This window comes from Crassostrea angulata, chromosome 10 (genome assembly GCF_025612915.1).
Source record: "Crassostrea angulata isolate pt1a10 chromosome 10, ASM2561291v2, whole genome shotgun sequence".
NCBI lineage: Eukaryota > Metazoa > Mollusca > Bivalvia > Ostreida > Ostreidae > Magallana > Magallana angulata.
In genome coordinates this window covers 37,752,332-37,777,490 of record NC_069120.1, presented here as the reverse complement: position 1 = coordinate 37,777,490, position 25,159 = coordinate 37,752,332, and the positions used below count along the sequence as shown (strand labels likewise).

Genomic DNA, 25,159 nt, shown 5'->3' with positions numbered 1-25,159 from the left:
AACAAACCTGGTACCCATGGGATATTATTGGGTACTACAAGTATACATAATACTGCTTTGACAATGTACTAAGCTTAATACACCACAATACAGGAAACTTCTTATCTCATTAATACCCCAAGTTGTAATGCTAGCCTTACTTCAACACAAGTACTTTACAGTAAATTGATTGCATAATACAAATTGACTAACCTACATACATACATACATACATTTGGTGACCATGGAAGTCTTATTTACACCAATTATCTCTCCATGTCTCACAAGATTGGATGAAATCCTTGTATATGGTATATTAATAGCAGAATTTAGGCTATCATTTTAGACAAGCATACACACGGTTTCCACCAGACACTGGGAAATGCTTGACTGGTCAGCAATATGTACCTGGTAAGATATATTTGTCTGATAACAGGTAATCCACCTTCAAATTCCAGGTAAACTCTCCATACAAAGCCACAATCAACAACACTAAAAGCTTGGTTGTATTGTCCAGAATTTAAACCCTTTTCCTTTGTTCACCAACAGAAAAAAAAATCCTAACTTCATGAAATTGAGGCAAATAAAAAGACTAGAGAGAAAGAAATTATTAAGCGCAAAAAGGCCCCAGAATGCATTAACAGAAATAAAAAGGAAAAACAGAAGTACAAAACTGCAAACCTACATATATTGCCTGAACTCTTAGTGCAGAGATGGGAGACAAATAAAATCCATACTTTCAAGCCGCTAGCTAGGTGAGTGAAACATTTCTCGGTGCATAAGCAGAGAGATTGAGGTCATAGTCGTCTAATCAATAGTAAATGTCACAAAGACAAAATATTGATTGCTCGTGCTTCTAATGATAACCAATAGCAAAGCCTGACACAGCTCACGTACACAATTTGCACAGTCCTCCGCACACACGAGCATGATTCATCATAAAGAGGATATCCTAGTCACGCATGGCTGGGCTAGGACAATCAAACAAGGAAAAAAATTACGCTACTTAGCATTTTTTCCCATTTTTGCAAGTAGTTGGATTAGATCGAAGCTATAATGTTGCTATTTTCTGTTTATTCAGAACTTATTAATTGCCTAAAAATATGAATTTTATCTTGTATTTACAAAACTTAAATGCAATAGATCATCTTAACTCTACCCCCACACCCTAAAAAAATTATATATATTCTTGAAGTGTTTTCCCTAATTTTTTTATAGGAAAAAAATGAATGTACTGGGTATGTACCGGTACCCTCTTTATTACCTAAATCTTCTAATAAAGATAGTCATTTTCACAAACACACATATTACTTACTTACAACACAAGAAGACATTATAAATCCAAAACAAATGGTTTAAACATTTCACATTGTAGACCTCTCAGGAGTACATCTGACAATGCAATAATCACATCCATCAAATGTCTGAACTTTTTAAATTCATACTCCATGGAATTTAATTAATGTGCTAATTGATGTATTCCTCACAGCTACACCTACAGTCAGCATATGCTTATAAGTGTCACAGTTACATATATTCCTTGAAGGTAAACAAATCTAAAGGCTGTCTATAATTAGCATGCATTGCAGGTAATTAGGTCAATGTCCTCAGGTGTCTTCAGTGGTCTAGAATTTCCACAAGTAACAGTACTTTTTTTCTTGTTAAAAATAAGGACTTTCCCATATACATTTGATAACTATGAGCACTCATGCATGCCCTCTAAAATTTTAGGCTGCATGTTGTTATGCCCAATACTGCATGCCTGACTGTATGTTAAAGCAAAAAAGAACGGATCTTGTTAATGAGGTGTCTGTCTGTCATATTATTCAATTGAGAAGTCTTCAAATTGACATGCATGCACCAGTGACAGTTGTAACCACCCACAGTCTTCACCGGGAATCAGGGCGTTTAAGTGCTCCCCAAGGTCAACAAGGCTAGACATCTTGTGCCGAGAAAAGCATTCAAAAACATCTCTTTTTTTTTAAAAAACAACACATACACACACACAAATTCCTGGAGAAGCAATCTTGCACTAGTTGTTCTTGAACTGCTTTTTTAAATTAAAGAAATGCCATAATATGCTGTTATTGAGAATTTCAAGTAGTGGAAATATCTCGGTTAATTTGCTCCATCCTTTGTTCAATTTTTTTCTTTAAATCTCTGATGGATCCCTGTTAAATAAATGAAATTGTTTTCCCTCTTGAAGAAATTCTGAGAAGTCGATCACATTCCGATGAAATCAAAGCTTCATAATTAAGTCTAAAAGCTATATATTTTACAGTTATAACTACTGTAAAACTCAACTGTACTTTAAACAGCTAAACCTAAATATATGTTTTACCAGTACTAGAATATCCCTTTGTGTTTTAGCTAAAAAGACACCTAATTTTAATCCTGAGAAAATTAAAACAAACTTTGCCATTCACTAGAGACACTGGATATTTTTGCTATTTACAAGGACCCAGTCTCATGAACCAGACATAACAAAACACAGCCAAACAGATTTATTTCTTCAAAGTCCTCCGAATTTCGCGATAAGGGCTCAGACAAACACACATTCTTAGTCTACGTCTTTTTCCCCCTCTCCTTGAATTGAAAAAATGTGCTTGCTTTGCAAATTTAATGCTCAGACTAAACAATTGTGCCATATGTTTGTGAAAAAGAGAAATTGCTTGTTTTAATATTGGAAGAGTGCATGTGGGGTTTTTCTTCATTATAATACATTTAAATCCTCATTTCAAGGACATATTTACGATAATCTGTTTGTATCGGTGCGTTTGTGATATAAATATGTGTCGAGGAAAATCCCATACAAAAATAGATGCGCCTGCATGGCGATTATGAATTAATACAAACAAACGATCAGCGATTTCTCATTTACACAAACTTCTAATCAAACTTGTTGCATCATTAAATCAAAACCTACCAACACATAATTAAGGCAATAAAAATGCCATAAATACTTACAACATATATAATAGATGCATTCTCCATTCCAGGCCTTGTTCTGGCAATGATCATCCCATTTGCAAAGTTTCAATTTCTTTTCAAAAATCATTTACAATCCATGTAATTGCAAGAACCAAGATAATCTCTCCCATCATCTACAGCAACTGAGAAATTGCAAACACGTGGCAAATTAAGACAAGTACATATTCCTGTGACCTTAATAAGACAGCCCATCTGGTCGCCATTTCATGAACTCTAGCAGACATCCATGGTCAGTGAGTAAGACGGTCATTCACACACATCAATTCAGCACACAACACTAACCCCCCCCCCCCCCCCCACCTCTGAATAATGAGACTAAATCAGTTTATAAAGGTTTACATCCTGTCTAAAAGTTTAGATCTTCATATCCATTGCAAATGCATTTCAACTTTTACCTTTTATCTCAAATTTAAAAAAAAAAAAATGAACAAATAAATTTCATTTCAAAATGTTTTGATTTTATCAGATGAATATACATAATACATGTATATGATGCGATATATTTTCTCTCTTAGGCCAGCATTTTTTAAAATTTCGATTTACAAACCCGCCGACCCTATTTTTTAAAAATTCAAATAAAAATAAAAGGACCTGAACTAGCTATTTATTTTATTTTTTCCTCCGACCCGAAGTTTTCTTTCTGGTAAAAATAAAAATAAATGTTGATGCAATCACGTATGTGTTGTCTGAATTATTGTTGTTCATGCATTGATTTAATAAAAAGACCAAGTTCTTTCCGATCAAGTCACAGGCACTAGAAGTCACAAAAAACCACCAAAGGGCCTACTCCTGTTTGCTTTCGTCCAACCCTACAATTTACGACCCTATTAAGTTTTGTGATCGGCAACTTAGCCAGAATTTCCTCAATAAAGAGAAGTTGAAGTCTTTTTCTATCACAATTCTGTAAATTAAAAAAAAACACCTCATTGACAAGAAAATGATAAGTTACTATAAAAAAAAACATTTTTGCAAAATAAATTCTAGAATAATCATAATTTAACCGTTTGGAAATAGATCCTCTACATAACGGTTGTAAGTGGGTCATAGGGTTGGACTAATAACCCTAAACACACTGAACACAGGTCTTACTGAAGGAAAGAGAATAATTTTATTTGTTATTAAGGTTAAAGCTAACAAAATAACGAAACATTTCCTTTATTAAAGGTATAGTTAGATAAATAGATAAAATTTTAAAAGTTATTTAGTCTTTTTTAAATAAAAAAACTTGTTTGATTTTTTACTGACATTTATGGACATGCTTCTAATCCAATTTATTTTCAGTAACAATATTTTAAATTTTGAATTTGTGAATAGCATTGTTAATTTAATCAAATAAATTATTTCTCAAACTTCTTCCTATTTTTCTGCAAGGAAGAAGTGAAAACTCCCTTATTTTTTTTTTGGTCTTAATGTATATGTACAGTATGTACTTGTATTTATAAAAAAAAAACCTTCGTTTTTATACATGCATGTACAATATATCAACACAAATTTTCAGTGCCCATGGATAAAATATGTTATGATAAGAACATCACCAACAACCAAAATTACTTAGATATTTTTAAAAAATGGCAGCTCCTAGACACATGTTCTTATTTTAAAAATAAAAAAAATATTGTTGAAAAATTGTTTTATTTTCATTTTTTTTCTTGACGGACAAATTTTTCAATTTTATTTTTATTTTTTTTCCCTCCTCCTCACCAAATAATTTGAAAAATATTTCGTAAATCTAAAAATAAAAAAATGCTGGCCTTATCCTGAGCAGATAATTTCTGTACTGGCCTTCCATCAAGTTCTGATTATTATTTCAACATGTTCAAAATCCAGCACAAAGTTTTGATTGACATTTAAAACCACAAGGAAATGGTGGTTTTAGTTATTTTTACAACATATGTATATTATCTACCGGTAATTTGATCAATAAGTGCATGCATTCAAACTGGTATATAATGGTATATAAAAATTAACACATATCAAATCTTGCATGACATGTTAAAATATATACCGGTATTTAAAGGACAATTTGTCTTTAAAATACTGAATATATTAAGAGGGAGACTGTTTTGAATAATTAAAACTCAAATAAAATGGGACTGTGTCGTGAACCTTTTGGACGAGTTACAATAAATTTTCAACGGTGTTAAATATAGAATAAGTGAATATATGTCATTGTGTAGTTAGTCTCCATCATAGATTCATAGTCCTCATTAAATATGTATTCAACAATTAATGAATCTCAAATAATTCAGTGCACAAAGTTGCTGTTTACAATTGAGAATTTCCACGAATCATTTTGAAGGCACTTAAATGTGCTAGAATGAATTTTCAAAAATGAGGTCACCTAAAAGCTCCCATATCTATAATCACCCTTACAAGTACCGGTTGTTGTGACCAAAAAAAAAAAGCAAAATAAAAACTTGAGTCTGCGATGAATTTAACTTCCTGGTTCAATGCTCTCTGTGTCTCAAGGTGAGAGGTGGAAGGGGTGGGAGGGGGGTGGGAGGGGGGTGGGATTATAGTGACTGATTTAATGTTTCAAATGAAAGTCAGATATATATAAGGCTAGAAGGTACAAGAAAGCAGTGGTAACAATTATCAGAAAAAATCCCTGTAATGCCTCCTGTATCACTATAGTAATAATGATTTCTATTGATCACCCCACAGGTTTTAATCATTAATATGCCAGTCTTCCTGGAAGGAATAGAGGGCCAGCTGAAACTGCCCTGCAGAACAGGATTTTCTCCATTCACCTGGAAACAACCTCAGTTTTGAAACACACTAACACTTGCCCAGACCGACTGCAAATGATAACACCCACTTTGAAAACTGCAGACAAAATGTTCTATTTTTTACCTTGAAATGTCTAGACATGAGATTTCTTTCAGTTTGCATTTATAATTAATTAATTCAGGTGAGAAAGGTACAGGTAGTACACTAAATTAGGCATCGATGACGAGAAGAAAAAAAGAGGCCTTTCTTTTTTTTTTCATATGAGAAGAAAGAGGTGTTTATAATCCAACTTTTTAAAAAATTCATCATACATCTGGTGACTTTGGAAACATCATGCAGATCAATAAACAACAGGTGAATTTGCACTACAACAGGATGTGTCATCAAAGTTAAAGTACTGAAACTTCTACAAACCTAGTGCAACAAAGGCATGCATTTCATTTCATGCCACCAACGGAGCACACACTGCAGAAATGTCGGCAGAAATTTCTGGCTTAAATTAAAACTTACTTATCATAAGAAAGATCCACTTCCTACTCATTCTTGCCTTAGTTTCCCCTTTTACTTCTTTAATGCTTATTTTTTTTTTCTCTCCGAATTTGTTAATTATTCCCACCATGATATAAATCAGTTTTAATCTATTCAATATTAACATTTTGAGTTTGACATATTACTATCATGATATAATACTGTAGATTCCTATTTAAACATGAAGAATTAATGTCTGCGTAAATTGCGAGAAACATATTTAGTCGATTCTAAACTATTGCATTTAGAATCATTTTAACAGGAGCTTGGACTTTGGATAGTTGTGTCACACAGCAATGTGACGTAGACCTGTCTATTTCATTGCTGGCCACTCAGCAATGGCTCTTTGAAATCAACAAGATTTGTCTGGCTTTTGAGCTAAGACTACGCAATCAGTGCATATTTTGAATGAAACCGTGTCATTTTTAACTTGCTTTGACTCAAGGAATAGATAGCTACGTCCCAGTGAAAGTCCATGGTCTTGTTAAAATAGTTCTATTTTTTGGACAGATGTATACTAAATTAAGCTATGATAAAAATTTGGTGATTGTAATTTTATATTCTCATGATTTGATACAAAAAAGTAGAATCATGTAAAATAAGTAATTTAAAAGAATATAAACTGTTGGCCATGATCAGCCAATATTTGGTGGTCATTACAATACATTTTCTGATCAATTTGCATATGGGCCATCTCTCTCTTTTTCTCTTCTCTTCTCTCTCTCTCTCTCTCTCTCTCTGCAAATGGACCAGTCTACAGTCTATTATCTCTCCTTTCTCTTTCTCCTCTAAACAATGCAATAACATAACATTCAAAAATAGGTGAAAAGGTACATAAAAATCCACACTATTTATTCTATATTCCCTTGTACATTGTACCAATATTATTGACAACAAATAGCCTCCTAAGCAGTCATTTCCTATATACAGTGACCTTGTTCTATAATAAGACAAACTCTACCTCAAAGTTCGCATCCATGCCGGTGGAGGGGGGCCTGGACCATTGTTTATTTTGACTGGGTCCTTGTTGCTGATCACAGCCAGGGTTCCAACCCCCCAGGACTTGGCCCATGGGTTCCATCCCTTGTGGAACGCCATAATGTGACCAATAGGAGGCATCCATTCCCCGATCCTGACCAAACTTCTCACAGTTCCTGGACCACCCTTCCATTCAACATCAATTCATCTGGAAAAATAATTATCATATATCAACAAAAAAATTATCAGTTCATCTGCAAAACAAATCACAGAAATATCATTTCATTTGCAAAAGAAAATATCATCATAGGTGTGTTAATTTCAACTCATTATGGGAATATGGGAAATATGGGAATAACAATTCATTTGCAAACAAGTTCATGTAAATATTAAAAAATGTTTCTTTGTGTATTAATTATCATACAAAATATCAATACATGTCTCAAAATACACTGTCCATGCAAAAAAATTGCTCACATATGTACCATTCCAAACAAAAATTTCCATAATCATCGAAAACAATAACAGTGTTTGTTACAGTTTTTGTTTGTTTGTTTGTTTGTTTGTTTGTTTGTTTGTTTGTTTGTTTGTTTGTTTGAGACTGAAGGTGGAATAAATTTAGTATCTAAAAGACTAAATGGTTTAAAATACAAAATATGACCAACAAACTTTTTTCAAAAGTACAAAATCTTGCACAATACAAAATGCAGAGAACAACCAAGAGTCAACTTCATCATTTCAAAATTTATATAAGCTCATCCTGATCAGTGTTATTGAGACATCCATGTACTCAATGCTCACTTTTACATAAGAACACAAATAAGTCCATTTTATCATTTACACATATGCATGTGACTGCATGCATAACTTCTCTGTACAAGGAAGAAAGAGTAAATGTACTACTATTACTTCAGACAGAGAGAAATGTTATCTTTTGCACTTTCAACCCCCTCCATCCCCCTTCCCACCCCCTGTATTTTCTTTTGAAGGATATTCAGCAAATATCCACTAAATTATTGCTTTCCTTAGACAGTAAAAATCCACTCAAAGGCATAACATTGACAAATATCCGTTGGACTCTATCTATAATAAATATCCACTCAGAGTTATAGAAGTATGGTAAAAGAAATTACCAGTATCATCAAATATCCTTTGGGAGCTATCCTTAGGTACCACAGTATATCCACTGAAAGATATATCAATATTGATCATAAAATATCCACTGGGGGGGGGGGGGGGGCTATCCTTTGGATGATAAAACATGTATATACACTTGGATTTTTTGCACGGAAGAAATATCTATATAGCTACTATTTAAAAACTTAAGTAGAGTACACAACCATCCCATGCAAGTTATCTTGTCAAATACTCATAGGTGTTAACTGTCTTTAACTCTTAGGAAATTGTGGCCAAATATCCCTTCTCTCCAGATATCATTAGGCAGCAAATATCCAGCAAAGACATGCACAGACACAGTTGAACTTTGATATCTCGAACACTGATATCTCGAATACAATGGATATGACAAAGTGATTTGTAAGTCCCATCCTTTACTTTTTAAGCATTTTACCCTCAATATCTCGAATACTCAGATATCCGAAGTTTTTAAACAGTCCCATCTAGTTTGAGATAACAAAGTTTGACTTTATCTTATTTGGAGCAATGAAATTCTGTTGGTTTATAGGTGAGTACTTTATAACAGTAAATTAAAAAAACCGAAAAAATTTTGGCTTCAGATTTCTTTAACCTTTATGTTCTGAACAATATGTTAAGAAATGCATATTTTTCTTGAGAGTAGAAACCCCAAACATTTGCCACTTTCAGAACTACTTGAGCTTGAGCCACATTATAATGATAATTAATTTCAAATTTTTAACAATAACAAAATAAAGTTACACCATATATGATTTAATTAATAATTACCAGCTGAAGACTTTCTTGAAAACCGTTTGTAAATCTTTCCAGCCAATAACAAAAGGTAATTTTTCATTACGAAAAAAAAAATCAATCCTAGTAATACAGAAAAAAATTGATTTAACACAAAATCAATTTTACACTGCACACTGCCTTTCCTTCCGTCAACGTAACAATCCAATTTTCAAATTAAACTTCACACCTCTGGAATTGTTACTTTATTCTCCCTATAAAATGATTGTCCCTTTTACTATGCACCATCTCGTCTGATGACATGCACTTAGCATTGTTCTGCGGTGCATATGCAACAAAGAGGAGCAGGTGCTAGACTCGAAATTGTCTGCTCTCGTCGCACCAGTTGACTAAACACGTATTATCCTTTGTAATCATTTCTTTTTTATAGATAACAGCAGCAGTCATTAATCTTCTTGCAATGGCCATGCAACACTTTATTTTTTTTTTTTTGGCTAATGGTAGTCTGACTTTTTAATACCATTTCTCATCAAAACATTAAAGTGCAAGGTTTTTGGAATAATAATTTTAACCAATCTGCCACTGCAAAATATTGTACCTAGGGTCACTTATTCATTGAAATCAGCTGTTTTGTTAATGCTACTGATTGAATTATCAACAAATCAGTATGCATTCTAATCAATTAGTTACTTTCTATATTTGTTACTTTCACTCAATTGCCATAATAGATGCGTCAATTTTGTATCTCAGCATTTTCTTTTCCTTGGAATACGTATAAATACAGTCATCAGTAGAATGTTTTAAATGCAATAAATAATCATATTAAGTAGATCAATGACCCTAAAATCAGAATAAACAAAATAAAAAAAAAACAGGAGTTGGCATTTAAACATAGCCACCTGAAGAATAGTTACCCACATTGTGGTTATAAGCCTACTTCTCCAAATATATAAAATTAAAACGTTGGAGAGGGAGACAGTAGGCCTAATAATATTTTTTTTTTACTGGGGGGAGAGGGGGTGTTAACTGTTAACAGATTTAAGGCACCATATTTTCATTTTAAGGAGGGTGTATTATTTTTGCATGCTATCAAATGACACAGTTTCGTTAATTATATTCAAAAACATAAATGAAACATAACGCTTCTTAACAGGAAAAACTACATTACTCATCAATGTTTATTTATAGATCGATCGAATTAACAAACCTTAGTACCATTGTACTATATAACGTTATATATTACAGAATAAACAAATCCTCCAAGAAGAATGAGCTATGATAACACTGTGTATGTTACAAAAAAACCCAAATGCAGCATTAATCATAGCACCCGGTGATGATTTAACACACATTTCTAAACAAACTCTGAAAATCGGGCATAAAAACACAATCCACAACACGCTTTATTGACAAGAGGTCATCCATATTGGAAGGCCTTGCACGTACAGTTTCGCGGGGTTTTTCATGCATCATAAACGCGCACCTGTTAAATTTGAGTTAAAATATGGATCCTAATTATGGCACTCGTAACAAAAGCAATTATGTTTTTCTCACCTGCATTGAAATAACCCTTATTCTAGCGTCGCTCCCCTCTCCCAGCACTCTCGACTCGTATGCAAATACATACAGGTCACGTGACTGACGTACATTGCGATCGAGACAGCAAATTTTTGTTTAGCGTTGAACTGTTGAAACGTGATCAAACATATCATGATCTAGACGTTTACGTGAAATATATTTAAACAGATGCCCAATTTTTAGAGTTTTAAAATTCATAATTATCAATCTCTTGTTACGATTTCATTCCAGTGTAAATTAAATCAGAAAGATCATTATTCTAACCCGTGGGAAAAGTCAGATCAGCACTTTCTAATTTGATGCAGGGGAATTTCCCAACGAATGGAAATGTCCGACTTATATAAATTTAACTTTCTTCGATATCATTTTCCTTTTTTTACATTCCCTATAAAAAGTAAAACTATATAATGTCAAATGCAACTGGGTGACTCCCCTTTTTTTATATTTGAAGTGGCGGATCCAGTAATTTTTACTGAATCGTGTATGTAGGTTGGACTGAGGATGTGTATCTAGAGGGAGGTTCGAACCCAACTGCCTCTGGAATATTAAACTTATAATATTTACACAGTAAAATTACACCCTAACGAAGAAGCACCCCCATCCCATTCTAGGAGAAAAATTTCTGGATCCGACCCCCTTTCCAAAAACAATTTCGGATCCGATTATAGAATAGCATTATCGAGTTCATCACCACCCCTTAAAGGTGGCTTTGCTATTTGCAGTGCTGCGTTTTAGAAAAGAACTATAAATTCATACGATTTACAACTAATTTTTTAACAATTTTAACGCACATTATTCGTAAACTATCAGATGTTTCAACTTTTTTTCAGCGTTTGATAGATATGGTTATGTATAAATTGTGCACGTCAAAGACTATTTTTATAAATATACAATGTATTTTAAACTATGTCGTGAGCCATATCATGCGAGGATATTCAGACCCCCCCCCCCCCCCCTGCAAATTAGAATTCCTTTAGATTTACAATATAAAATTATCAAAAATATGCCACGGACCCCCCCCCCCCCCCCACCTCGAAATTTTTTTCGTGATCCGCGCATACATATTGTAAAACCATGGGTGCGTTCAGAGTACTGCCGTTGGCATACAAAAGTTACCATTGGCAATTTTTTTTACCATTGGTATACCAACGGTACCAATGTTTGCCGATAAAATTTACCATAGGTAGACATTTCTGCAGACGATCTAGAGCTCTGTTAGCGATGGTAACTTTTTTATGACGTCACAAAAATGGCGTATATTTTGTATGCACTGAAGGCAACAGATTAATTTAACAGCTTTTCCACCTTAAACCTTGTTGTAGCTGAACAATTCCTTTAAGCATTGTAACATTCCAAAAATACAACTGAAAAAAATTCTTTCCGTATATGTAGGCATGTTGCAGGTGTTTGGAGGACATTGGTTGGAATATGACTGCCATCTCAAGCACCAAAACATTTTGAAATTGAAAGTTTTCTCCAATTATTTGCTTAATTGTGATGAAGGCTATCTATTTGGCCTTAATATTTTTAAGGAGGAGAAAATACTCTATAAAAAACTTCCTTTTGAAGATGTTCTAAAACCGTTCAGCCATGCATCGAAAGTTCTCAAACGTAGTTTCCACAAAACACCAATCGTTCCTTTTCAACATTAGGGGTGGGGCCAATTAGATTGTTGTTGGTATTAACCATAGCATTGACTTTCAAATGTGTCCCTGGACAAACGGTATCAAAATCATCGGTGTCTATATTATGGTATTAAAGTAATCGCATAGTTATGATTCACTCTAGCCATGTTTTTCCAAAGATATACACATGTTTTATTGGAGAAGAAAAACTGTAAGAAAAAAAATTCTTTATTGTACACAAATTACAATTTTGAATGTATCCTTTTGGTGCAAAATGATCAACGAGGCAAAAATATTGCATCTTGGTTTGACATTTTCCGCTAAATAATCAGCCAGTGTTACCAATGGTACACCAGAGGTACTACTGTTAACATTGGTAACTTTCCTACTATCTGTACCCTAAAACTCGTTCAGAGTATATATGGGTCCAATTGCACCAATGGCACAAATTGTTACCATTGGCAAACTGGTATTGGTACCACTGGAAATACTCTGAACGCACCCATGATAACTGATAACAATTTACAACTTTTTAAATTACATAATACAGCGCGCGTTTTCATTGGCCAGCGTCATTCATTGTGACGTCGACGTTGTTATAATACCAACGCGGTGTTGTAGTTACGGTTATTTCTAACGAACAAGTCGAAGCCGTCGGTTGTGTCTGATATCGCTCCTGACTTTTTCTGAAATATCTTCATCTTTAGACATAGCATCAGCTTAAAAGATGGTCAAAAGGCGGATTAAGAGGGTAATACACATTTTCGTGATTTTTTTTTGTCGGGAAATTTCACGTATCTTGTAAATAAACAAAATTTTGAGTGTTTGTTACTTATCATCCCATATGAGACCACTGTCACTCAAACAGTGGCGTGTTTACGAACGATGACTTCAGATCCACATTCAAATTTGCGCATGTCTATTATCCACTGTCCTTATAGGGCTATAAACTAAAGCGAGGTATCCTCGCAGAGTAGTCACTGTCACCAAAAAAAAAAAAAAAAAACAATTTGTAAGAAATCCGCTAAAATGGCTGCTTTTGGGTTCTAAAATGGTCGTTAGTTACTTTCTTAGAAACAAACAAAAAGCCTGGGTTACTTTTAGGCTACTATCGAAAAGTGGAATATAGATTTCATCCATGAAAATTAGGATATGCATCTCGATGCTCAATTGATAGGTAGGTGGTAACATGCGCGGATCCAGAAAATTTTTCCAGGGGGGGTCCGAAGGATAATTGTGTTTGCCAGGGGGGGTCCGAGGCATATTTTCGCGATAATTTTACTATGTAAATTTAATAAATTTTCATTTTCCAGGGGGGGGGGGGGTCGGGACCCCCCCGACCCCCCCCCCCCTCTAGATCCGCGCATGGGTAATATTCATTATTATAAGTCTAGCTCTCTCTCTGTGCATGTTGAGTGTCTGCCTGTGTCAAACGGAGGGTGGGGGTCAGGTTCGGACAACACGCAACCTAATATCATCATCTTTATAAAGTGAATTCTGTTAAAAATAAAGTTATCGTTTAAATATACATGTTAGTAAGTGTATGTTTATCCATTTCTTCGTCGCTAAACTGAGCATTTTGGTGACACTCGGTATATCTCGGCGTCCTTAGTAACACTATATATATAATTTAAAAAAAAAACAACAACCCACATAGCCACGTACAGAAGCAAATACGGTTCCAGACTTTATCCTCTACTATCACACCCACTACAAATACAAATTGTCCATCACAGAACAGAATTCAAAGCCAGTCCCAAAATCATATAACATTGAATTTTATCTATACTCTACCAATATAGATCCAGCCACCTGTGTACAATAGGTGTAGCAAATACAATAAGCCCCCCCCCCAAAAAAAAAATAATAAAAATAAAAAATAGCATTGAAATGACTTCTAGCTAGTGTCTTCTATATGCATGCCACCACAAATACTTCCACGTATTTGTTATTTTTTCTGCAATAATATCCTACATAATATATCAATACAATTTTGTATATGAAAATAAATGGATATTGTATGTGTTTTAATGTATATTATAATGTATATTGTTTATTAAAATCCATTTTCTCACATTTGTAATTGTATTCTTATTTAAGAGCTCCTGGTATTTCATAACTTTTTCAGAATTTTGATGAGCAGTTGGCGAACGTCTCGTCTCTCCACATTCATACCCCACAGAACCTAGCAAATAACGAGGTTAGCATTAAACTGTTTTCAATTACATCCCTGGTGTAGCCAACGTTTTAAAATGACTTTTGAATTACTAGTAACTATCATAAAACATCATATACCGGTATTGTAGACCAAGCCAAATAAAAAGCGCACGTGGCACTGCAATAGAGTATGGCGCAAGGGCGACCCACAAACACAGGTTGGAAGAGACCCCAGGGTCAATTACCTCCCTGATCGGCCAACAAAGGTCAAGGTCGATGTAAGTCAATATATGGAGGTTAATATCAGAATGATTTGAAATATATTCCTGGTGTAGTCAACATTTGCAATTGACCGTCATACTTTTTAAACTGGAACATATACCGGTATTTTAGACCAAGTCAGATGAAAAACGCACATGGCACTGCAATAGAGTGTGGCGCAAGGACGACCCACAAACTAAGCTTGGGGAATCTTCCATAGTCAAAGACCTTCCTGGACGGCCAACAAAGGTCAAGGTCGATGTAAGTCAATGTTAATTTATTTCTCTAAATATGACGAGGTTAATATCAATCAATTTTTTGAAATATTCTCCTGGTTAGTTAACGTTTTTTACGAAAGCCCATTGAGCTCATTTTCGTAGGTAAAAAAAAATATTTTTTTCGCGAATAAACGCGAAATACGCGATATAACGCGTTAGTTACGCGAATAAACGCGAAACTTTCGCGAATAAACACGAAACTTTCGCGAATAAACGCGTAACTTACGCGAATAAACGCGAAACTTTCGCGATATAACGCGCTAGTTTCGCGAATAAACGCGAAACTTTCGCGAATAAACGCGTAATTTTCGCGATATAACGCGAAACTTTCGCGAATAAACACGAAACTTTCGCGAATAAACGCGTTACTTTCGCGAATAAACGCGAAACTTTCGCGAATAAACGCGAAATTTTCGCGATATAACGCGAAACTTTCGCGAATAAACGCGAAACCATTATATAAAAATTGTCATTTCATACAGAACCCTTATGAAGAAAAACGACTGAAAACAAACACATTTTAAGTTTTATATCATAAAATACTTATCATTCATTATTATTATAATATCCGTGTTAGGTTGATTTATGAAGACAAAAATATCTTTTTTGCATATGGGTTTTAATAAATCTGATTAAACTTTTTAACATTTTTATATGTTATATTTCCAAAGTAGATAATAAGTTTTGGCATCATATTACGATTTTCAGTTGTTCACCGACCCTGTGTTCGAACAGGCATTCATTGATGATCTTTTTCTTATAAAATTGATATAAATTCAATCGTCGAAAACCTTTAAAATCTTAGTATTTATTTTCAAATGACATATGTGATAAATTTTGAGGACAAAGTACGTCATCTAGATTTGAACAAAAACTTGAAAATTTCAATTCACAGCTTGACTTTCTGCTATTAAACTAGACGTTAAGTTATGTCGCAGCGATATAACATATATAAAATAACGTTTTAAACAATGATATCCTTTAAATTCTAAAATGATACTAAAACGTTTAATTCGAATTAAAATCGTTATAATTAGAATATGTTGCTGCCTCATTTTCAATAATACAGTGCCCATTAGAATGTGAGAAGCGCGATGCATTATGTCCTTTGAAAATCAGTACTAAGATTTTAAAGATTTCCTACGTTTGAATTTATGTTAATTTGTATAAGGTTAAATCTGGTTCATTTACATCTTCATATAATATTATTTTGTTTTATTTAAGTTGATATATTTGTTTTCAGTAATTATTCTTCATAGGGATTCTTCTATGAAATAACAATATTTATATTTAAGTTTCACGTTTAATCGCGAAAGTTTCGCGTTAAATCGCTTAAGTTTCGCGTTATATCGCGAAAGTTTCGCGTTTATTCGCTTAAGTTTCGCGTTTATTCGCGAAACTAACGCGTTTATTTGCGAAACTAACGCATTTATTCGCGAAAGTTTCGCGTTTATTCGCGAAAGTAACGCGTTATATTGCGAAAGTTTCGCGTTTATTCGCGAAAAAAAAAATTTACCTACGAAAATGAGCTCAATGGGCTTTCGTAGTTTTTGAAATTAACCATTGTATGTTATATTCCAACATATATCGGTATTTTAGACCAAGCCGAATAAAAAGGGCACATGGTACCGCAATAGAGTGTGGCGCAAGAGCGACCCACAAACACAGGTTGCGGGAGACCCCAGGGTCAAGGACCTTCCTGATCGGCCAACAAAGGTTAAGGGAGATGTAAGTCAAAGTTTAGTTAAGTTTTTAAGTAAGCTGATGTTAATGAAACAGTTAGACCATGTGATGAAACACAACCTTTCTCTATTACATGGGTGGTCTTAAACTGGAATTATTTAGGAACATTACACAAACAATGAGATTATTACAAAGATCTAAAAGCAGTTATGATATATAATACGATAATGAGTACATGTAATTATAATAAATGGAACAGTGCTCAACCAGTATTTTTATGCTCACAGGATTAAGCACTAAATAATGAGAAATTGACAAAGCGACCACTCATATAGCTAAATTCACACATATATCTATATTCCTCCTCCAATTATAATAAATTAAGGTTTTTTATCGTCAATTAATTCATGGCGAATAATTAAAAACGTCTAGGTGACTCCACTAGAAAGTGTTCTTGCACTTTGATTCTACAAGATTACCTCTGTTTTTTTGCAGCCTGGGCCTCAAAGGTGGCGCTATAACAGAATATGGCGAAGAGATTTTGTCTGGAAGAAAGAGGTGAATAGCCTACTTTTGCTTAAAAAATATTAATTTAGAGAGAGTCCTTCTGATTTATTTTAATTCGAGCAATAAAAATACGCTTAAGGGTGTGATAAGTCATCATTGCATATTTTTACTGCTAAAATTAAAATATGTTAGAAGGACAGTAATTTTAATAAAAAAAAAAAAACAAACAAACAAACAAAAACAAAAAACAAAACACGCATTGAAATTAATATATGATCTATTTTTCAGCAGTCCAAGGAGTCGCCTTTCAATTCTACGAGCTCTGTACATGCAACACAATCTGCAAAAGTTGTTGTGCCCAAGAGCGATGCAAAAACAGCAACTCTGTCCAGAGCTGACTCTGCCCGGGCGATTGCTTCCGTCAGCAATACGATGCACACCTCTACTTCCACAGAGAAACCAACAGCGTGTCAGTCAACGGCGCCACCGTCTAAAGCGACTGTGTCTAAAACAGAGACAAGCTCTATCTCCGTACCCAGTGAAACGGCTGTCTCCAACACTGTGACAGAATCAACTATTAATAAGACCATTACTAACGTTTCGAGTGATGATCAAATTACGACATTCAATGGCAATCTCAAGTGTCGTCACAAGATGGCGACTACCACTACCACTACTTGCGCTTCTTCCTCAAAGAAGGAGACTGAGACTAGTTCTGTCGACACGCGCCCATCTTTCCCCTCAACAGAGGAGAAAATGGTAAATTTTCAAAACATTTACTTGAGGTTACCTACAATGTACACTGTAATTATAACAAACTGATTTCGTCAAGTCATTGTGTGACAAGAATGAGGGACTGATTGTCTGTTTATATTCACTGCCATAAAATGATATTCATTGAATAAGTGGGATAACCTTTTCAAGAAGGTGATATCAGCTTTTTGATTTTAATTGGTGATATCACTAATCACTTACTGGAAAGGTGATAACACTTATTCACATAAATGATATCACAAATTGAAAATCAATGTGACATCACAAATTTCAAAAATTAAATTAGAGATATCACAAATTAAAATCAATGTGACTTCACAACTTTTAAAAATTGAGTAGGTGATATCGTTTTGATGAATAGATGTAAAAAATCTTATTCACATTTGTAAATAAGTGTTACAACTTAGTTTTAGAAAGGCGATATCATCTTTCCAATTAGGCAATAAAACCTATTTAAACTAATTCTAAAATAATAACATCGATTCTAGAGGAATTAGTGATATCACCTATTTGAAAAACATGTATTTGTTAAATGGGTGATATTATCTTCTTATCTTGAATTGGTGATATCACCTAGTATTCAGATGTCACTTATTTAAAAAGACACAACCCCTTTTCATATGAATAGATAATACCTCTTTGAAAAGATGATTACCCATATTGGATATCGGCAATTGACAGAAATGGCCAAACATATTTTCATAGATATGACATGCATCTGTAGATGTCTTAACATCGGAATTTTTGTCGTCATATATTGACAAAGAGAAAAACAACAACATTATTCTTGAAAATTAACTGCTCTCTCTCTCTCTCTCTCTCTCTCTCTCTCTCTCTCTCTCTCTCTCTCTCCTTATTGTTAATGTATCTGTTATTTCCAGGATCGGAAGTCTTCAAAGAGGAAGAGACAGGAGATACGCAACGTTCCAAACAAGCGCGTACGCCTGAAACAGTCTGCAGACGACACGGCTGAGTGTAAGTATCATCATAAAGATGGCAGCCTGGTCCCAAAAAAAGAAACAATTTTATATCATATACATTGAAGTCCTGTGGAAAGAACGATGTACTATTCATATTTGTTTGTTGATGATTTTTAGTGTCGCTGGCTGTGGTCCATAGAGACACTGATGGAACAGCTCTGTTTGGCGTTTGAAGGTTTCTTTCTCTGAGTCTTAGTCAGCATTTGGCCTTAGAGAGATGGCGTGAGCCTTGTGGGTTTTGTTTTTTTTTTGGGGGGGGGGGGGTGTGATTTTGTTTGTTGCTTGTTTTTGTTTGTTTGTTTGGGTTTTTTTTTGGGGGGGGGGGGGGGCTGTAATTCATGCTCATACGTACAAACTTTTCGGATTTTTTGGCGTATTTATATATATACCATTTTATATCTCTACTTTTGACTATTTCTGTCATCTTTTCTAATATTACTTTGGATCTGTCTGGCATCTCCTTTGTTCTTCTAAGATTTCTTTCTGCGGTTTGTTGGTGTCACATACACTGTCATTGCAGCTATTTCTTTTCCTTAAAATCATTTTTTGGTCATCATTATCAATATATGTATGCATTTAATCATCATTTTATTTATTGAAATGAATAAAGTGAAACATATTTTTGTGTTTGTTGTTTTAATCTGTAACTTTTGCTGTGCGGAAGTTCTTTCGTAAAAGTCTTTCTAGCGTTCCAGCGTTACCACTGTGAGCACTAATCAAGAGCCTGATCCTGCCACTTTTGGATTCTTTGTACAACATGCAGAGAAAGTGCTAATATTAGGGGCCCTAAACAGAATTATAAAATGCACCATCTTGATGATAAATGACGCGTCATGGTCACATCATCCCATCATCAGGTGACTCCTCTTTCAATGGTTGTCTCGGCGCGGTCCGCTACAACCTCCAGAGTTTCGCCGATTGGGGTGATCAAGTCTCAGACCGGAACCACTCAGCTCTCCGCCTTTTGTCTTGAAAACCTCACTGAAAAACAATGACTTTAAACCTATGCACTCACAAAAAGTCTTAGTGTTGTACTTTCACATGTTCTTCACGTTTCCCAATGGGTGCCATTTCCGCTTCTCTACCCAGACTTCCAATGAGTTGTCGTCTCGCAGTGCTTGTTACTCCGACGACACACAAGGTAATCCGTTGTTCTACAAATGAAATGCATCCAAGTAACAACTGGAAGACATGTTACTCTCTAGCCCCGCTGTTTCCTGTCTGTAACCACATTGGGTTTTTCTTTCACACATTCTGCAAAAATACAATGGTATTTCAAATTTCATAAAGTGTTAATTTTCTTATAGAGAATTGAGAGAGAGAGATCGAGAGACGACTTTGTCAAATCAACATAAAAATTTATTCCCAGCAAGGTGGATTATTTAGTAGTTACCCAAATTCAGCTTGCTATCAAGAATAGTATATCATTACGGTGTATTTTGTAGCCTATTCATACACTACGAGTTTTTGAATAATAAATACACAAGCCAGGCATTTCATAGAATCTATGTAACGTAGGATTGGTTTCTAATAAACTTTCCCCCCTCCTGATTACTTGCTCAACTTCCGCTCTTGGGTTTCTACTATTGTGACCTCCAACAGCACTGTAAATTTTAGTAGAATAACTAACCAGCCCAAGGAGGACACAACAGCACTGTAAATTCTAGTAGAATAACTAACCAGCCCAAGGAGGACACAACAGCACTGTAAATTCTAGTAGAATAACTAACCAGCCCAAGGAGGACACAACAGCACTGTAAAATCTAGCAGAATGACTAACCAGTCCAAGGAGGACATAACAGCACTGTAAAATCTACTGAATAACTAACCAGCCAAATAAAAACATCATGTCAAAGACTGGTAGCCGCTATTTCCACGGGTACTGCATACGACAATTGAGATTTGCCTGAATCTGCCAGTCACTGATGGTATGCAGCATTCTACCTCCCTCAACTCCTCGAACACGATTCTGCCCACCAGACTCCTTTGTTCTTCTCAAGTCTTTCCCTTGCCTTTTTAAGCACGTATGCAAGAACGGAGAGAACCTTGTTACATGTTTGTCTTCATGTTTATCGTCCATCTGTCTTGAGTTGTCTTGTCTATAACAAAGTATGCAGTTTGAGTCGTTCCGCTTGCCCTTTGTTGCCAAAATGGTTGTGGTGGGCAACATGTCATAAACGAACTTCAGCTGAAATTCCAGTCATTGGGGCTCTTTGATCAGGATGTCATTCCAAGATGGCTTCTTCCCAGCTACTTCCCAGTTGAGTCAGCTTCCAAGCTTCGTTATTGCACGTTCCACAATATGCTCACCATTATTTGTACCAGATGCTTCTTCTCCACGTCGTCTGTACCCAATCTTGTCGATGATAATACTCATTCCTTGCCTGCCTATTGTCACACTTCCCGTATCTTTATGCATCTGGAATCTGGAGGGACTCTTGCACCGTCTTCTTGGCTGAAAATTTTCCGTCCGTCTTGATATTCAACGTTGACTCTCAATCCTTGGCTTCATCATTGCTGTCACGCAACACATGAAACTGTCTAACCCTGGTTATCATGAAATCAATTGAAGTTAATGGTAATTACAAATCAACGCTGTTGAAGCTCCTGAAAACCAAGGTTCTCACAGATTCTGTGGTTCCATCGACAAACTGATGTCAGTGCCGCGTGATACTATAGACCTTGTGAAAGAACGCCATGATGTTATATATCCTATATCCACGCCTGGTTTTTTCTTGGTTTCAAATGGCTTTTGTCGTTGGTGTCCATTCAGCTCTCCAGTTGATTGCTGGTAAATCACTCACATTCTGAATGTCTCTAAGTGAGTCAAAGAACTTTCCCATTCACTCGACTGTTTTACTAATATTCTGGGACTGGTAGAATAATATCGTCTCCTATATTTGAACTTCTCTCCTGTAAATGTTTTCTTTAGTGTTTCTTCTGGATGTGTAATGGTAGCGAACATTGCAGACAAAATACACGACCAGCGTCGTTTTATAAGTAAAAATCAATTTTGCTGGTGTGTTTGAAAAAAAGAGGCAAAATGCATAACTTTCTTACATTCTCTCACGCATCAATATGATAACATGTTTCAAGTTTAGAATAAGATAGAAAAACATCGGAGGAGAGAAAACAAACAATATATAACATGCTTCATAATATTGTAAATTAAATGTTATCGCATCACAAAAAATGCATTGAAAGTTGACCATATTAGTAAATGGTTTTATTTCAACGTGGTAAGAAGTTTGTACATCAGCTTTTTAACGTCGCGAGACATACGTTAATATTAAATAAATTAAGAGAAATATGTAAAAAAAAAAAAAAAATGAGAGAGAAAAAAAGAAAAAAAAAAGAATGAAATAATGACATGGTCCATTTATGGACACCTAATAATACACTATGGACATTAAATAAAACTCTTTTGCTAGATACCCAGTATTCCAAATAAATGTCTATATATAATAGACTCGCATAGCCAAACTCTCGATTTTAAGGTCGTACACAACAGATAAACCAGAATTTTTCTATTATTCGATGTTTCTGAAACTTTCATATTTTGTTTTATGAGATGAAACCTGTAATTATACAAAAATATGAGAAATCTAACCTTACATTTAGAGCCCACTTCGCTTCAAACTTACTATTTCATTCTCTTTTCGGTGAATTATAAAATGAGTCAATAATTGTTACAGTTTGCGTTGTCGAAAAGTCTCATTATAAGATAGATCAAAATAATGTTCGCGCTGCTATTTATATAAAAATCTTTCGTTACTTAAAAACTTTGAAATACATTTTAACTGTTAAACACTGCTCGTAAAGTAGTTTATAAAACAAAAGAGTTCAGCTTTTATAGGATTGTAAAAAGAAATTGTAAAGTTCAAATCTTAATAAAATCTAACATCGTAATTGTCTTGACCCCATTATTAAGGTTGTATTAAAATAATGAAAATTTTAAAAGTTCTAGATAAAGTAAGGCTGTGGAATATTTGAAAATTTGACCTTTCAACATGGCCTAATAATTCGACGTGCAAAACGTCTGGTGGAAAGAGATAGCGCACCTGGTGAGTGACATAAACAAACATTAAGAGATTTCAACGACCTCTAAGATTTTTTTTTCTTTTATGCTATCATGGTGTTTTTTACTGCACTATTCCTAAAACAGGAGCACATGCACACGTTGTAATTTACAACAGGTGTGAAATGTCCCTAAATAACCAGAATTTCATTCACGGAACCCCTTAAATCTACTAATTATTCTCCCTGTTAGATGATAAATAAAATTCTCATTGACGTTTAGATTAGTAAAATACACCCCTTGTATGACAAATACAACTATCCTTATATTAGAAACAAGATAATGAGATGCAAATTTTTAAGAAATCCCAACCATCATTGCTTGAGAATTGGGGACAACGTTTATCCCAAGAGTTACTCCTTAATCCCCCAGTTCCGCCCATGCGTACAAATGACATCATTATTTCTCGTGTTTATACCTTGCAATTTTCACAAAGCAGGTGTTTGCTGGATTATGATCGGCTAATATTGCAAATAAGCCTCAATTTGTTATGGGTGCAAATTTCGTTTCATGTAAAATTTAAAGTGCAAGATATCCCAATTTCAGCTGCTCCAACTTTTCCTCTCTTATGACTCGGTAATTCTATAGAATTAACATATCTATTCAAGTATGTTATTTTGGTATAGATATTACCCATTAAAATTGTCGAAGAGATTTTTTTTATTTCAATCTTATAAATGATTTATCATAATGATTTAATATCTCTTTGAAAAGAATGAAAAACATTTATTTAATAAAATTAGTATTTATCCTTTATCTACTGAAGAACGGGGAACATCACTTTGAGAAATATTCAAGTATTTTTGTTCCAATAAAATGCACGTTTTTTTTTCAAACCAATAATTTTAACTCGCGTTCGTGTGGGATAAATATTAAAATTACTGTAACCGATCATGTACATATTGAATCCATATATAGTCAATGTAAATAATTTTTTAAAAATTGAAGTTGTAGACTTGAGTTCGATCTGAAATTGAAAAAAAAAAATATGCCAGATAAAATGTCGACAAGAGGCCCACAGGCCTTAACGGTCGCCTGAGTACCATAGCCTATACACAGACCAGTCGGGGAATCTCACATATGCATTTAAGCTTTACTCTCGAGTCTAAACCTTTGCCAAAATTCAAACAATAAAACGCTTTCTTTGGTGATTGTTTATATTAACTTTCTTTTAGCTAATTGATAAATTGATTATGAAAAGTAAGTAAAATTCACTAAATTACTGTCAATGTACGTAAGTACGTTAGCTAAAAGAAACGGCCATCGTCTCCTGTGAGACTTTGAGTCTGACATCGTCATGCATGATTAATTTCGTGCAGTCCGTGATTTTTTCTAGGTCGCTGTATAGGTTTGGACCAATCGACAAACAGGGCGTGTCTATATCTGTCCTGTCAGTTTCTTATCAGTTTCAGCAGCTTTAGATTTCGACCAATCGATAAACGGGGCGTGCAGATTTCAGTCTGGCTGTTTCTATATAGTAATGACCACATTCCTTGCCTGAAATTTTGCGACATGAACTATGAAATATATCTAGGGCTATCATGATATCTTTGACTTGACAGTTATCTGAATTCTCTCTTCTTTTTATTCAAATTGAACTGAAAAAAGAAAACAACTTATTTCCCAAAGCCAGGAAAATCCAAATTTTTCCCTTATCATGAAATTCCGTTGGGGGGGGGGGGGGGGAACTAGTAAACCTATTTCTCCAATTTTCAACATCCCTATTTCAATCTTTTTAATGCAAGTTTAGGAACAATTATGTGTTTGCTGCGAGAAAAAGTGTGGAGGGAGGGGGCTGGACCCTCTCTGATGCTATTTGCCTAATGCCTAATGGTAAGTTTGCAAAAAAAAGTAGGGGGGGGGGGTCCCCCCCACCCCTGTTCCGACGCATATGCCCTACGACCACGCCCCTTGAGGCCAGAAACAAAATATGCAGTTTCTACTGAGTTTCAGCAGATTTTGGCCCTGTGAAGCAAGAGGTATTAAATTTACAATTTACGTTCCTCGTACCAAAGATGCACCAAATCACTTTAAAAAATATTGGCAATGCAGTTTAAAACGGTTCAACTGTTAACACACGACGACGGAGGTCACCTGAAAATATTTTAAAAAATGAAGAGATTTTTCTACTGGTACATGCATAAC

General features: G+C 34.7%; 1 protein-coding gene and 1 pseudogene across 7 annotated transcripts in view; one reads left to right on the top strand and one right to left on the bottom strand.

The window, feature by feature from the left end:
- The window catches only part of LOC128164457 (methylcytosine dioxygenase tet3-B-like), a 37,153-nt gene extending 26,419 nt beyond the window's left edge, over nucleotides 1-10,734 (bottom strand). The window contains exons 1-2 of one of the 7 annotated variants that reach the window (XM_052828274.1): nucleotides 10,648-10,734; nucleotides 7,190-7,414 (exon numbers count right to left, since the gene is read on the bottom strand). In XM_052828274.1, coding sequence (XP_052684234.1) covers nucleotides 7,190-7,399 — 210 coding nt within the window. In that variant the 5' untranslated portion in view covers nucleotides 7,400-7,414; nucleotides 10,648-10,734. The other 6 variants (XM_052828281.1, XM_052828280.1, XM_052828275.1 and 3 more) reach the window with 6 other exon arrangements.
- Nucleotides 10,735-12,942: 2,208 nt separating this feature from the next.
- Nucleotides 12,943-19,150, top strand: LOC128164956 (uncharacterized; annotated as a pseudogene).
- The last annotated feature ends 6,009 nt before the right edge of the window (nucleotides 19,151-25,159 follow it).